The sequence below is a fragment of the Petaurus breviceps genome, unplaced genomic scaffold (genome assembly GCF_028583685.1).
Source record: "Petaurus breviceps papuanus isolate PSGF00001 unplaced genomic scaffold, PetGlider_PUasm1.0 90763, whole genome shotgun sequence".
In the NCBI taxonomy this organism is placed as follows: domain Eukaryota; kingdom Metazoa; phylum Chordata; class Mammalia; order Diprotodontia; family Petauridae; genus Petaurus; species Petaurus breviceps.
Window position 1 is genome coordinate 13385364 of NW_027187340.1, and position 13005 is coordinate 13398368.

At 43.2% G+C, this 13005-nt stretch overlaps 1 protein-coding gene and 1 long non-coding RNA gene across 6 annotated transcripts in view; one reads left to right on the plus strand and one right to left on the minus strand.

Annotated features, from left to right (window-relative positions):
• Positions 1–720, minus strand: part of NCKAP1 (NCK associated protein 1) — a 123665-nt gene extending 122945 nt beyond the window's left edge. For 3 of the 4 annotated variants that reach the window (XM_069068586.1, XM_069068587.1, XM_069068585.1), the window contains exon 1: positions 444–720. In XM_069068586.1, coding sequence (XP_068924687.1) covers positions 444–551 — 108 coding nt within the window. In that variant the 5' untranslated portion in view covers positions 552–720. The remainder of the gene's footprint in view (positions 1–443) is intronic. The other variant, XM_069068588.1, reaches the window with a different exon arrangement.
• Positions 1–12535, plus strand: part of LOC138146572 (uncharacterized) — a 14713-nt gene extending 2178 nt beyond the window's left edge. Inside the window, exons 2-4 of one of the 2 annotated variants that reach the window (XR_011164527.1) lie at positions 3246–3310; positions 6960–7023; positions 8003–12535. This is a non-coding gene — a long non-coding RNA (uncharacterized lncRNA). The remainder of the gene's footprint in view (positions 1–3245; positions 3311–6959; positions 7024–8002) is intronic. The other variant, XR_011164528.1, reaches the window with a different exon arrangement.
• Positions 12536–13005: the final 470 nt, after the last annotated feature.

A 13005-nucleotide genomic window follows, 5' to 3' on the forward strand; every position in this document is an offset into this window, starting at 1 on the left:
CCGCCCCCACCGCTGCGCTGGGGACGAGCAGTAGCTTGGGGGGTGGGAGGGGGGGGAGGGGACGCCCCTTTCCGAAGCCCGAGGCCAGCTCCCCAGGGCGGGTAAATGGCTTCTGGTGGCCTCTTCGGCCAGGCTGCAGGGGCCGAGGCCGCGGCAGAGGTGAGGCGCCCCGGACTCCGCAGTTAGGCCGCACCGGGGCCCAACCCTGACTCTAGGCTGGGGGTGGGGGAGACAGAGGGGATTTTCTCCCCTTGGACGCGTCCTTCAGGCCTCCCTCCCCCGAGCCTCCTCCACCCTCCACCTCCCCGTCCTCCTCCGCCTCAGCCTGGCCCAGCCTGGCCCAGCCCAGCCCTCCCCGAGCGGCGGCGGCCGTGGCTGCCGCTGACGCTCCCAGCCGGCCGCCGCCGCCGCCGCAGCAGCCCCGGGGCCTCGGCAGTCCATACCTTCTTGATGTTGTAGAGGCGGGTAAGCATGCCGATGCCGCGATCGTTGAGGATGGTGAGCTTCTCCGCCAGCTTCTGCTGACTGGGTTGCAGCACCGAGCGCGACATGGTGGTGCCGCCGCCGACCCCGCTCCCCAGACAGCGGCCCGCGGCCTCCGCGCTCCCTCCCTCGCTCCGTGTCCTCCCGTTCGCTCGCTCTCGGCTTCCTCCCTTCCCCGCCCGCCCTCGACCTCCGCCTCAGGAGAGTACTCCCATGGCCCACCCGCCCCAGCCCCGCCGGCCGGTGAGCACGGGAGCCGCCGCCGCCGCGGCCGCTACTGCTGCTGGGGTAGCTGCTACTGCTGCTCTCGCCGCTGCCGCCACCGCCTCAGGGTCCCTTCCCCCGGCTGCTGTACACCGGCTCCCGCTGCCTGCCCGCCTACCTTCCTGTCCGCCCGTCCTTCCGTCCCCACCCCCGGCTCTCCTTTTCACCCCACCCCCCCCCAGCTCCGAGCCGCCTTCCCCGGCTCCTCCACTAGGTGTGGCGGCGGCAGCGGCAGCGGCTGCAGCGGCGGCTCCGCGTCTCCCGGCCGGCCCAAAACGAGGCAGCTTCTCGCAACCCCCCACTCCCAGGCGCACACCCGGGTCACCTGATCCATCCCCCAGCGCCCCTCGGTGGCTGGAGGAGGAACTGCAGGAGCAGCAACACGGCTCCCACCCTCAACCCTCCCTCCCCAACTCGATAGGGATGGAGGGAGGGAGAGCTCCAAGCCCTCCTTCTGAGGCTTGTCCCCATTCCTGCCCAGTATTGCTTAGCAGGTGGACTCCAGGACCCTCGGGGAAGAGGGGACTCCAAGGGGTTATGGCAGTGCTAGGGTCAAATTCATTTTTTGTTCCCTAGTCTCCCTTTAGCTCTCCCCCAGAGTGGCAGAGAAAGCTTGGCTCCCATGCCACCCGCTGCGAATCACCCGGGGCAGAAGCACGGGGGCGGGAGGTTGTCCTCGAGTGTCGCTTCCTAGGGAGTGGGTTGGTCGCTCTCGGTACCTTCCCCCCACCCCTCTCACGCCCCCACCATCACTCCCACTCCTCTGACAGCAGCTCTCGGCAGAACGTCGCAGATGGTGCCCCTCCCTAAGAGGCTGGGATCTCCTCCTCGCTCAACTCCTTCCCATACGCCGGTCGCCTAGAGTGCGCCTGCCTCTATAGCCCCGCACTTCCACCCCTTGTCTGCTAGAGAGATCCTTCTAGATGGAATCTAGAACCCAGGCAGGAGAGAGTGAGCGTGCTGACTTTCCCTTGGTCCCCTGCCCCTTCGTCATTCCGAGCCCCCTTTTTTTGAAAACTAGCTGGTTTGGGGGTTTCTGGGAGGATTCTCCAATTTTTTCCCTTGCTAGAGCAGTTTCAGCTCAGCTCTTCTGGTAGCTGCGCCCTCTGGTCAGAACCTTAAATTCCTGCCCCAGGACTGAGCAGTGATCAGAGAAAGTAGGGAGAGGAGCGGTAGGGAGGGGCTGACTTTCCAGCCTGACTGCCTTCATATTTTTAAGCTTATACTCCTCCTGTTGTTTTAGTTCTAATTAAATTTGTCTTAATGACAACATATTGTCCAGGCCTTTAGTCAAAATACACTCTTTAACAAATACAGTAGACTCTTTGGCAAAGATGAGATCTCTAGAGCTCTTGGGAAGACAGATGATTTTTTAGAAAGAGGATAATTCCTGCACAGGCCTTCCATGCCTTAGTCCTAGTTCCCATGAATTGCCATGGCTAGAAAACCTGGTGGCCAGATCTCAGTAAAGGATGAGTCTCTCCACACAGCTGAACTTCAGATAACAAACATGCCTTTAGAATTTGGTGTGAGCTTGGGCTTTACTGGAATGGCCTTAAAAGAAATCCAAAGAAAACTCCAAGCCAAGAGGAATAGGAATAGGATTTTATTGAATGTGGAAGAAAAAGAATTCTATTTAAGTAGCAGTTTTCCTTTTTTTTTACAAAGGCAAACATACCCACTTGTCCCCATTTGAATCACCATTTCACTTTCCCATATTATATTAGTTTTTCTAAATTCTCCAAGAATAGTTCAGTTTGGATGAAATGTGGAGAGAAAAATAAGCCATCAGTATCTCAAATTCAATGTGAATAAAACAACTCAACTTTGCCCTCATTCCTCCTCCAAATGTCCCTATTTCTTTTGAGAGCAAAAACAATTTTTCTGTGAGGCACATTTACAGTCTGAATCTTCCTGGACTTCCTCTGTCCCTCACCTTGAATTTTCAGTTAGTTGCCAAATCTTCTTGATTTTACCTCCACAAATCTCTGATCCATCCCATCACATCTGCATTCATACAAGCCACCAACCTAGGTGTAATGGGAATGCAAATTTGGAAGATCTTCCCTGCCCCTAGGCTAAAGTGCACCAGAAGCCTGGGGAGGGAGGCTTGTTTTTCAGTAGATACTTTTTGATTGGCCAGTGGGTCAATAAGGTTGTTACATTCTCTGAGCCAGGAGAAGGCTATATAAGCCCTGATGTGTAGCTTTGTTTTGGGACTCACTTTGAGAAGTGTTCTGTGATTTGATCTGAATTCTGGGAAGCCGTTGTTTGTTGAGAGTCTCCCGGCTTTGAAAAACCCAGATGTGGAAACCCAGATGTTGACTGGGACAGTTTGGAAAGCTGTCTACTTGATCTGTTTCTGTCTTGATAATTCTGTCTGTGTATTTTGAAGTTCGGGATGCTGACCTTTTTCCCCTGAACAAGGTAAAAGATATATGTCTGACTCATTAAAGTAAGCTTGTTAACCCATTTTGAGTTGCTTTCCTTTAACAAAGCAGATCCAAGAACTTGTATTGGCTGCAAACCCTGAGGATGCTTGGGGTGCTTGCCGCTACACTAGGTAAGGCCCTTAGAAAAATCCTCCTCCATTCCACCACTATTGCAGTAGCATTCTAATTGGTCTCCCTGAGTGTAGTCACTCCTTTCTCCCATTCATCTTCCACAGGGCTGCCAAATTAATAGTTATCCCTTCCACATCAAAGGGATTAGGGACACAGTGCCCCCAACATCTAGAAAACCTGTGTAAAATTTTTTGGCCCTTCATACCAAAGAAGAGGCCTGAGATATTGTGATATTAAAAGATAAAATATGAGTTTTCATCTGGTGTTGTTTTTATTTGTTTTTTAAGTTAAGAAAAGTTGATGACATGTTTATATGTTTTTGTGCAAAATAAAAGAATGGAAATAGATTTTTTAAAAACTTATGTACTACTATGTGAAACTGTATAATATTTCTCTTAAATATGCACTATTTTACTTGTGAGCTTTTTGCTGAATTAATCTGAAATTTACAAGCCCTGGATTTGCTACAGAGTGAAGTTATTTTTTTTTTAATTTCTAATTTTGGAGATCATGCAGAAATCAGAGCTCTTATGGTGGTTTGAGCTGAGGGGTGAGGAGGGAGGAGGGGATTGTCTCACATGCATATATGTATATATGTATATACATTCCAGAACTTTTTTTAAATGTAAAAGCTGTACATTTCTGGGAAGTTCTGAATTTTTGTCTGTTTTTTCCTTCAATGATTTTGCAGTGAACTTCTTTTACATATAGCAAACAATTTGAAAGAATACAAAAATATGTGAAGTTCATTTTTTTTAAAAACTACAGTATATCGCTGGTACAATACACTAAAAAGACTTTGATAAAAAGAAACAATAATTAAAGGCCTCCATTTTAAATGTCATTCACATATACCTTGGGGATGAGAGCCATATACTTTTACACACTTTTTTAGATGAATAAATTATTGAATTACTAAAAAGAAGATAAAATAGGTTGATATTAGATAATACTATACATATATTTTATGGATTTCTGAGTTCCTAAACTTTTCCTATGTCATCTGCTGGCCTTCAGGTGACATCTGTGGTTTGTGCAAAACTCCAAAAAAATTCCCATTTAATTGCTTATGTCCTTAATATGTTGAAACTTCGATGGGTAAAGTCAATATGTGAAAAGGATAACTGTGTGCCTAAAATACAGTTCTGACTCCCCTACCTCAGCTTTTCCCTATTGGATCATGTATTTAGAACTGAAAGGGACCTAGAGGTCAAGTAATCCACAACACATTAATTTTAAAGATGAAGAAATCAAAGACTGGAGAGGTTAAGTGATTTGCCCAAAGTAATATAATACAATATAGGTAACTAACAAAGCCAGGGTTTAAGCCAAGGGCCCCAGTCCAGAACCTTTATGCTTTCTACTGCATTCTGCTGACTAACATTGCCTCTAGGACAAAAGACAAACTTCTCAGCCTGCTATCTTAGATTCTGTTTTTATTGCCAGTAAAATTAAAGGTCCTTAAAGGCAAGGATGGATTGTTTTTAGTTTTTTATCTTTGTATCTCCAGTGTTTGGCATATAGTAGGTATTGAATAAATGTTTACTAAATTGAATTGAGGAGAAAGTTCATTTTTCTGCCCCTCAATCTTGATAGAAATTATTTTGCCCATAGGAAGAGAATGTGAGAAATGACTGTTTGGTATTATTTGAAAAGCATGGGAAAGATTGCCCTGTCCCCAAATGTTGCCCCAATCTTTCTGTCACTGTCCCTAAAAGTCTGTCATTACAGACTCATTCCTTTGGGTTAAGGCTTTGCATCTCCAAGAGCCTTATCAAAATGTGTCAATTGGACTGAACTGGCCTCTAACCTGTAGATGGTCAGAGCCAAACAGAGCAAGCTAGACACAGGAGAGTCAGGAATCAAAGAGAAATTTAATTTCAAAGTGAGAGAAATGGCTTGCAAGCAATGAAGCAGATTGGACACCTGTGCCAGGGCCCTGCCCCTAGTGAGGGGCCCACTTTAGTGTGGCTGAACCTTCATCTACATACTTGTGGATAGACAAAGAATCAAACAGTATAGTGTAGAAACAGTAGTGAGGCACAACAGTAACAATGAGGTAAGGATGTCTAGTGACAAAAAGTCCGTTCATAGCAGGGCTTCCTGCCTGTTGGTGCTTGCCAGAACCCAGGGACCATCAGTTCTAGAAGGTGAGCTTTACAAAGGATTGTTGTTATGCCAAGCTCAGGGCACAACTTGCTTGCTGGGCCTTAGCTCTGGAAAATTATTAGGGTGTGTCCTAATAGTATCCTGACAAATGCATGTACCCCTGGTGAGGTAACATATTGAACAGTTATCAATCATTAATACATTGAGGGGTTTAGTTTATCAGATTGCTTTCTAACCTGACAGCCGAAAGGAAATGGAACAAAATATAATTTTGATAAGAAGGAGTAAGGAGGGACAGGTTTGGAGTATAGGCTACCTCCCAGAGATTGTGGAGATGACTGGGGCATTGTAGGGAGAGATTCTGAGCAACAAAAAAGCAGCATATGGAGGGTCCAGGGAGAGGTAACAAGAGAAAAAAAGAAGTTACTGAAGGGAAAGTTGAGAAGAGGCCAAGAATGAATTTCCCATACTCCCCAGTTTTGCTTAGGGCCAACTCTACTGAGTACCACCAAAAGGGAATTGTCACTTTATATTTTTTTTAAGGAGACCTACCCTTCGTGTAGGAAAAGGACAAAAAAAAAAAAAGACAAGGTGTGCAAATTTGAATGCAACAGTTTGTCTACTAAAAAAATAATTGGTAGGGGTGGCCAGGTAGAACAGTAAGTAAGAGCACTGGCCCTAGAGTCAGGATGACCTGGGATCGAATCCAGGCACTGATACATAGCACCACACCCAGAAATAACTGGCCATGTAACCTTCAGCAAGTTACTTAACCCCAATTGCTTTAAAAAAAATAATAATTGGTAGAACACTGACATATTCTCAGATACATTCGTGCCTTTTTATTTGCTTGTTTGTGTTCAGAGGACCCAAAACAGGGATCACAGGATCATGGATGATAGTGCTGAAAGCTCAGGCTCAGAAACCATCTAATCCAGAAGTTCCCAAACTTATTTGGTCTACCACCCACTTTAAAAAAAAATTTATTCAGTGTCCCCCTGGAAATCTACTTTCAACATTTTTTTCTTGAAATTTGTATCATTTCAAAAAAAATAAATTTTTAAATGACACTTTTAAAATTTAATAATTTATTATAAATTTGTGGGTCTTTTCTTGCATTGAAATTTTGATGACACAATATTGTGTAATGTAACCACATAGTATAGTATTATAAACAAGTCATTACAGGCACATATTCCTGCTGATGTGTGCTGGACTTCCTGACAATGTGTGACATGCTTGCCTGCCAACACTTGCTTGTTAAGACCTATTGGCTGACTTGACCACTGATCAGTTATAACTTGCATTTTCTGTGTTTATTTGGAAAACAATGTAATCACTATTACTTTAAATGATTTTTCAAAATTTTATTATCTTCTCACCTTTCCTTATGCTTCCACCATCCCCTTATTTATATTCAATGTCCCCTAATTGCATCTGAGTCTACTACCACCTCCCTGGATCTTTCCAGAGCCCCCCAGGGGATGGTATCACCCATTTTGAGAACTTATGACTTAATCCAACCTTCTTACTTTACAGAAAAAGAAACTGAGACAGAGGGAAGTAAAGTAACTTGCCTAAGGCCACCCAAATAGTACCAGAGGTAACATTTAAAATCAGATCTTCCAATTTCAGAGAGAATAGTCTTATTACTGGGTCTTTTTTAGAACTCATTTTTAGATGTATAAAGGAATCATCTACTAGAATGAAAGATATTAGATATAGATGAAATATTTGCAGTTCTTGTATTTGTTAACATTTTTTCGGGGTGGCTAGGTGGCGCAGTGAATAGAGTGCCAGCCCCAGAGTCAGGAGGACCTGAGTTCAGATCCAACCTGAGACACTTCACACACACACACACACACACACACACACACACACACACACAACCTAGCCGTGTGACCTTGGCCAAGTTACTTAACCCCAATTGCTCTCTAAAAAGCAAAAAAAAAACCAAACAAAAACAAAAAAAAAACCATTTTTTCCTCAGAAAGTAATGTCATTAAAATATAAGACTTTGAGGCTCACCTACATGTATAATGCAAAGTCCACTTTTGGTAGTGAACTAAGAATAATTATTTTATCCTGCACCTATGATTACAAGACAATTTTAACAATTGTGTGTCCTTTTATATTTCCTTTGGTTCAAGATTGAATAAACTTATAAAATTTTTATGAAAAGCTGCTTATGTTGTGATGATTTTGCTGCAGCTGAATATTTGTATATAATAGTTTTCTGGGAAAAAAAAACCCACAAAAGGACCCTTAGGCCCTTAGGAAATACTTAGGAAACTTATTTTCTCTTCAAGAGCATTACAGGAATCCCTAGTTTCCCTTACCATAGCATGAATATTCCTGACATCTCCTGTTGTGTTAAAGATTTTAAAATATCTCACTTCACTTAAAAGAGTTTTGCTAATGTGTCCCAGGAATATATAGAGATAATTAAAATTATTATATGTCTTTAGAGAAAATGTGGGAAGCAGATGATAGCTCCATATTTACAATAGTCTTGGCAAGAGTTATCAGACTTGGATATCTTAGGTTTGAAATGTGACTTTATTTAATTTTTTTTTTGTCAGGACCTGTGATTTCCTTGGCATCAGGAACTCCCAATGAGGAAACTACCTCTAACAATGAATGAATGAATGAATGAATGAATGAATGAATGAATGAATGAACACTGTGCTAAGTGCCAGGGATAAAATAGAAAATTAAGACAGTCCTTGCTCTCAAGGAGTTCATGTTCCAAAGAGAACCTTTAAAGGAGACTTCAGCTGCAAATCAGCTGGGAAAGTTCCATGATCTTTGGGGTACAGCAGCATTGCATAGCAGATGGTAATGCTTCTTCTTTAAAGTCATTTCCACTTATAAAACCCTATCCATTTCTTATGTTGGACTTTTGACAAAGCTAAGGACTTTGTTATTAAGAATTTTGTTTTCCGGGTCTTCAGTAGCTAACGCTTCTGAGCAAGCAAAGGGCTATACAGCATCTGCAGACCAGTAGCCTATTCATGTCTTCTTAAGAGTTACTTCTAAGGGGCGGCCAGATAGCACAACGAGTAAGAGCACCGGCTCCAGTGTTGAGAAGACCTGGAGATCGAATCCCGGGCTCAGACACTTAGCACCCACCCAGAAACACCTGGCTGTGTAACCTTGAGCAAGTTACTTAACCCCAATTGCTTAGGGGTGGCCAGGTGGCTCAGCGAGTAAGAGCACCAGCTCCAGTGTTGGGATGACCTGGATCAAATCCGGGCTCAGATACTCAATACCACACCCAGAAATAATAACTGGCTGTGTAACCTTGAGCAAGTTACTTAACCCCAATTGCTTTAAAAAAAAAAAAAGAGTTACTTCTAAATAATGAATGTGTGGGCTGGGCTGGAAAAAAAAAAGGAGGCATTGCTCTTTCCAAGGCCTATGGAATGAAGAATTTAAATAATTTTCTTAAGGCACATGTGTCAGAGACAGTACTTGAAGCTAGATCCTCCAGATTTGGAGGCTGGCTCTCTATCTACTACAACAGACAAGGCCAATTGTTATTAGAACAATTCTTATGTAAAGTACTGCTCCTTTCATATGTGGATATTTTATCTGTTGAAACAATTATAAAAAGGACACCAATGCAAGAAACACAGAGAAGAACAGTTTGAAGAGTTCTTAGGACCTTATTGAAAGCAACACCTCAGATAAAAATATTGAGGACTGGAAATAAAAGCCTGCCCCTCTAATGCAAATGACTGATTTTAGAGATGACCATAGGGCATTGTTTCCCAGCCACTAATTTGAGTATGACTATTTTCAGGACTATGGAGTGTATTATTGGATTTTTAAAATTCTTTCTAATCTGTCATTTTTCTATATTTCCAGTTTATTTACCTTTTACTGTTATCCATAAGCTACACTAACTTCTTGCTTCTCTTTGACCACTACACTCCCATCTTCTGTTTCCAAGACTTTTCACTACCTGTCCCCCAAACAAGGAATACTAATTTTCCTCACTTCCACTTCTTAGTTTTCTTAGCTTCCTTCAAAAACCAGTTCAAGAGGCAGCTGGGTGGTGAAGGGGATAGAGCACCGGGCCTGGAGTCAGGAGGACCTGAGTTCAAATTTGTCCTCAGACACTAAACACTTACTGGCTGTGTGACCTTGGGCAAGTCACTTAACCCCAATTGCCCTGCCTCCCCCCCCCCTCAAAAAAAAGACAAAAACCAGTTCAAATACAATCTTTTGCAGGAGACCTTTTCCAGTACCTCCTACTACTAATATCTTCTCTGAGATTACAGTCTATCTATTTTGTATGTAATCTTTTTGTACCAAGTTATTTATATTTAATCTCCTCCATTAGACTATGAGCTCTCTGAGGTCAAGGACTGTGTGTATACTTTTATTTGCATCCCCAATGCTTATCATATTGCCTAACATATGGTGAACACAGTAAATGGTTGTAGATTGATTAAATAACCAGTTCTTTAAAGAACTATTTGGGGATAATGCACCTATTGCATGATAACTACTATATCTGACAGAAATATAGATTTGGTGTTTCTTAATCTAAGTTAGAGATTGGTCATTACATACAAGGAGGCTCTGATTTGAGACATTAGAAGCCATATCAGAAGATCATAAGCTGAGAAGCCATCTTGAAAAGACATAGAGAAATTGAGAAGTTGCTTACAGAAGTTGTGAAATCCGAAAAAAAAAAATAGAAGCTGATGTAACTGAGAAACTGACAGATAGGTACTAGTGTTGAAATTGAGAACTGATTTAATTGGAGAGTTCTGCTGTTAGAAAGAGCTGATTAGTATAAAGGAAGAATTCTCTGCTATGGGTAAAAACCTGATTTGGGAGTCGGGGAAGGCTACCTTGCTTTCTAGCATCACCTGCATCTCAATAATATATGCTTCATGGGTGGCCAGGTGGCTCAGCGAATAAGAGCACTGGCTCCAGTGTTGGGATGACTTGAATCAAATCCGGGCTCAGATACTCAGCATCACACCCAGAAATAACTGGCCGTGTAACCTTGAGCAAGTTACTTAACCCCTCTTGCTTAAAAAAAAAAATTATATATTCACACACACATACACACATATATGCCTCAGGGGTGGCCAGGTAGCACAGCGAGTAAGAGCACCAGCTCCAGTGTCAGGATGACCTGGGGATCAAATCCGGGCTCAGACACTTAGCACCCACCCAGAAACATCTGGCCATGTAACCTTGAGCAAGTTACTTAACCCCAATTGCTTAGGGGTGGCCAGGTGGCTCAGCAAGTAAGAGCACCGGCTCCAGTGTTGGGATGACCTGGGGATCAAATCCAGGCTCAGATATTTAGCACCACACCCAGAAATAACTGGCCATGTAACCTTGAGCAAGTTACTTAACCCCATGTGATAGTAATGGCAATTAAAGATTCCCCTGTATTGGCTTGGTTTTCAAATTGATTGTGTTAAAACCCAGAGCTTGTTAATCCCACCTGTGGGATGGGCTTGTTGATGTGAAAAGAAAGTCCTGAACTGGGAGGAGCTGGTGATGTAGATTTGGAGAGACAAGAGAGAGGCGGAAGATCTTTTTGGAAGCAGCACCTCGTGGAGAGAGAGAGACTAAGAGAATTGCTGGTGGCCGCTTTGAATTGCCCTGGACTTTTGAGACCTGCCCCCTGAGCTGCCAAGGACTGAGGAGACATGGCTGTTTTGCTGGTACTTTGTCTGTCTGTTTTGATGTTGTTTTGCCAGATTTGTCCACTGGTGAAAGACAGTCCTTTTGTTGAAGAAGTCCTGGAACCTGGCTGTTCGCTAAGAAGCCCTGAGACTGTCCTGCAGACAGAGAGTGAATACTGTCCACTGGTGAGGGACAGTACTGTTGTTGCAGGGGTCTGGAGACTGTCCTGCAGACAGAATGAATACTGTCCACTGGTGAAGGACAGTGCTGTTGTTGCCGGGGTCTGGGAGCCTTTCTGTTGGTTCAGAAGCCCTGAAGAAGGATTTTCTTGTTGTATGTTTACAGAAATCCTGGGAGAGGGCTTTGCTAATGTGTTCAGGGGTTCTAGGACTGTTCTACAGACAGAGGATAAATTCATGAAGGGACTGGCAATGTATCTTATGGCCTTGCTAAGCCTTGTCTCCCCAGGAACTAAGATTGCTGAGAATTTGCCTCTTGTCAAGATGAAGAAAAGACCTCCATTTGGGTATTAAGTGCTGTGTTTAAACTTGATGTAACTCTGGGGTAGATTCAATTGTGATCCAGGGGGTGGGGAACTTTTGACCTTATTGTGCTCTGTGATTGACAAATGAAGGTACTTTACCTATGTTTGGAAACTAATCTCTATTTGAGAAGAGGGGTTTTGTGGTGGACTTAGTTAAGGTATAGCCTAGGGGTGGAGTAGTATTTAGAACAGGGACTTTGTAATTGATTGAATGATTGGAAGATCCTGGGGTGGGGTAGTACTTGGAGATTATTTAATCACACTTAGTAAATGCTGTATTTTGAATGATGTCATGTTTTGATCTTCTCTGTTCTTGGTTTGTCACTGAATAAAATAGAGAGCACCTATGCTGGTATTTTGAACCTGGGAAGTTGCCTTTCCTTGGCATTACATTACACCCCAATTGCTTAAAAAAAAAAGAATATATACCTCAAAGATTTGCCTACTTTGTCCATTACTTTGCAAACCCCAGGTTCAAAGAAAACTGACTTTATTGAAATAGTGTCAATCAGCTTCAATGCCTAATCAAGAAAGAAGATCTGGGAAGCTCTGTAAGCCCTAGGTTTAAGTTTGTTCTTAGCCAAAAGAGCTTAGTACTGCTTCAATGACTTGAGAGTAGCCAAAAAATTAGTTTATCTAGCAGGAGAGTGGAATGGTCTTGATCAGTAGGTGCTGACTGTTCCATATGGAGACTACAGACTGCCTAGCTGGGAGTAGCATCATGAGTTTGCTCAACACAAGAATTTCCCTGTCCAAGTGTCTTACTATGAGCTTTCTACAAGTTTGTGTATATTCTCCTCCCACAAACAACCATGTGAGAGTGTAACCCAGGTTTATGGGCAGATTATTATGTTTTGATTTTTCTTACTTTTGCCTATTCATTTAGCAAATATAATTCATGTTTCAGAGTTAATAGTGTTGTAACTTATTTGTGTAAATGAGAAGCGCATTGATGGGAGACTCAGGATCTATGTTGTGGGTATAAACATATATTCCCCAAATATCAGCAGGAAAAGTGACTGAGTTGTCATTGTATAGCCTCAAGGAACCAAATTACTTTCCTGGTTGGGGTAAGTAAACTAGGTCCATCCCAGGAAGAGAGAACCTGGAAAGGGTTGGGGAAGTGGGCCCTCAGTAACATGCCTTTTATGTCCACTATGCTTATAAGAGCTTCCCATTTTGAAGGAAGAAGTATATGAAAATTCAGCTTTTAAAACAAGTTGGGGGGAATCAAGTCAGCAAACATATATTGAGCACCGTCTACGTGCCAGGAACCTTGCTAAGTGCTCAAGATACAGAGAAAGGCTAAAAAAGGAGTTTCTGTTCTTCATAATTACTGTCTTTAGAAAAAGAATTAACCTTAAGAAATAAGCTAATCTGGCA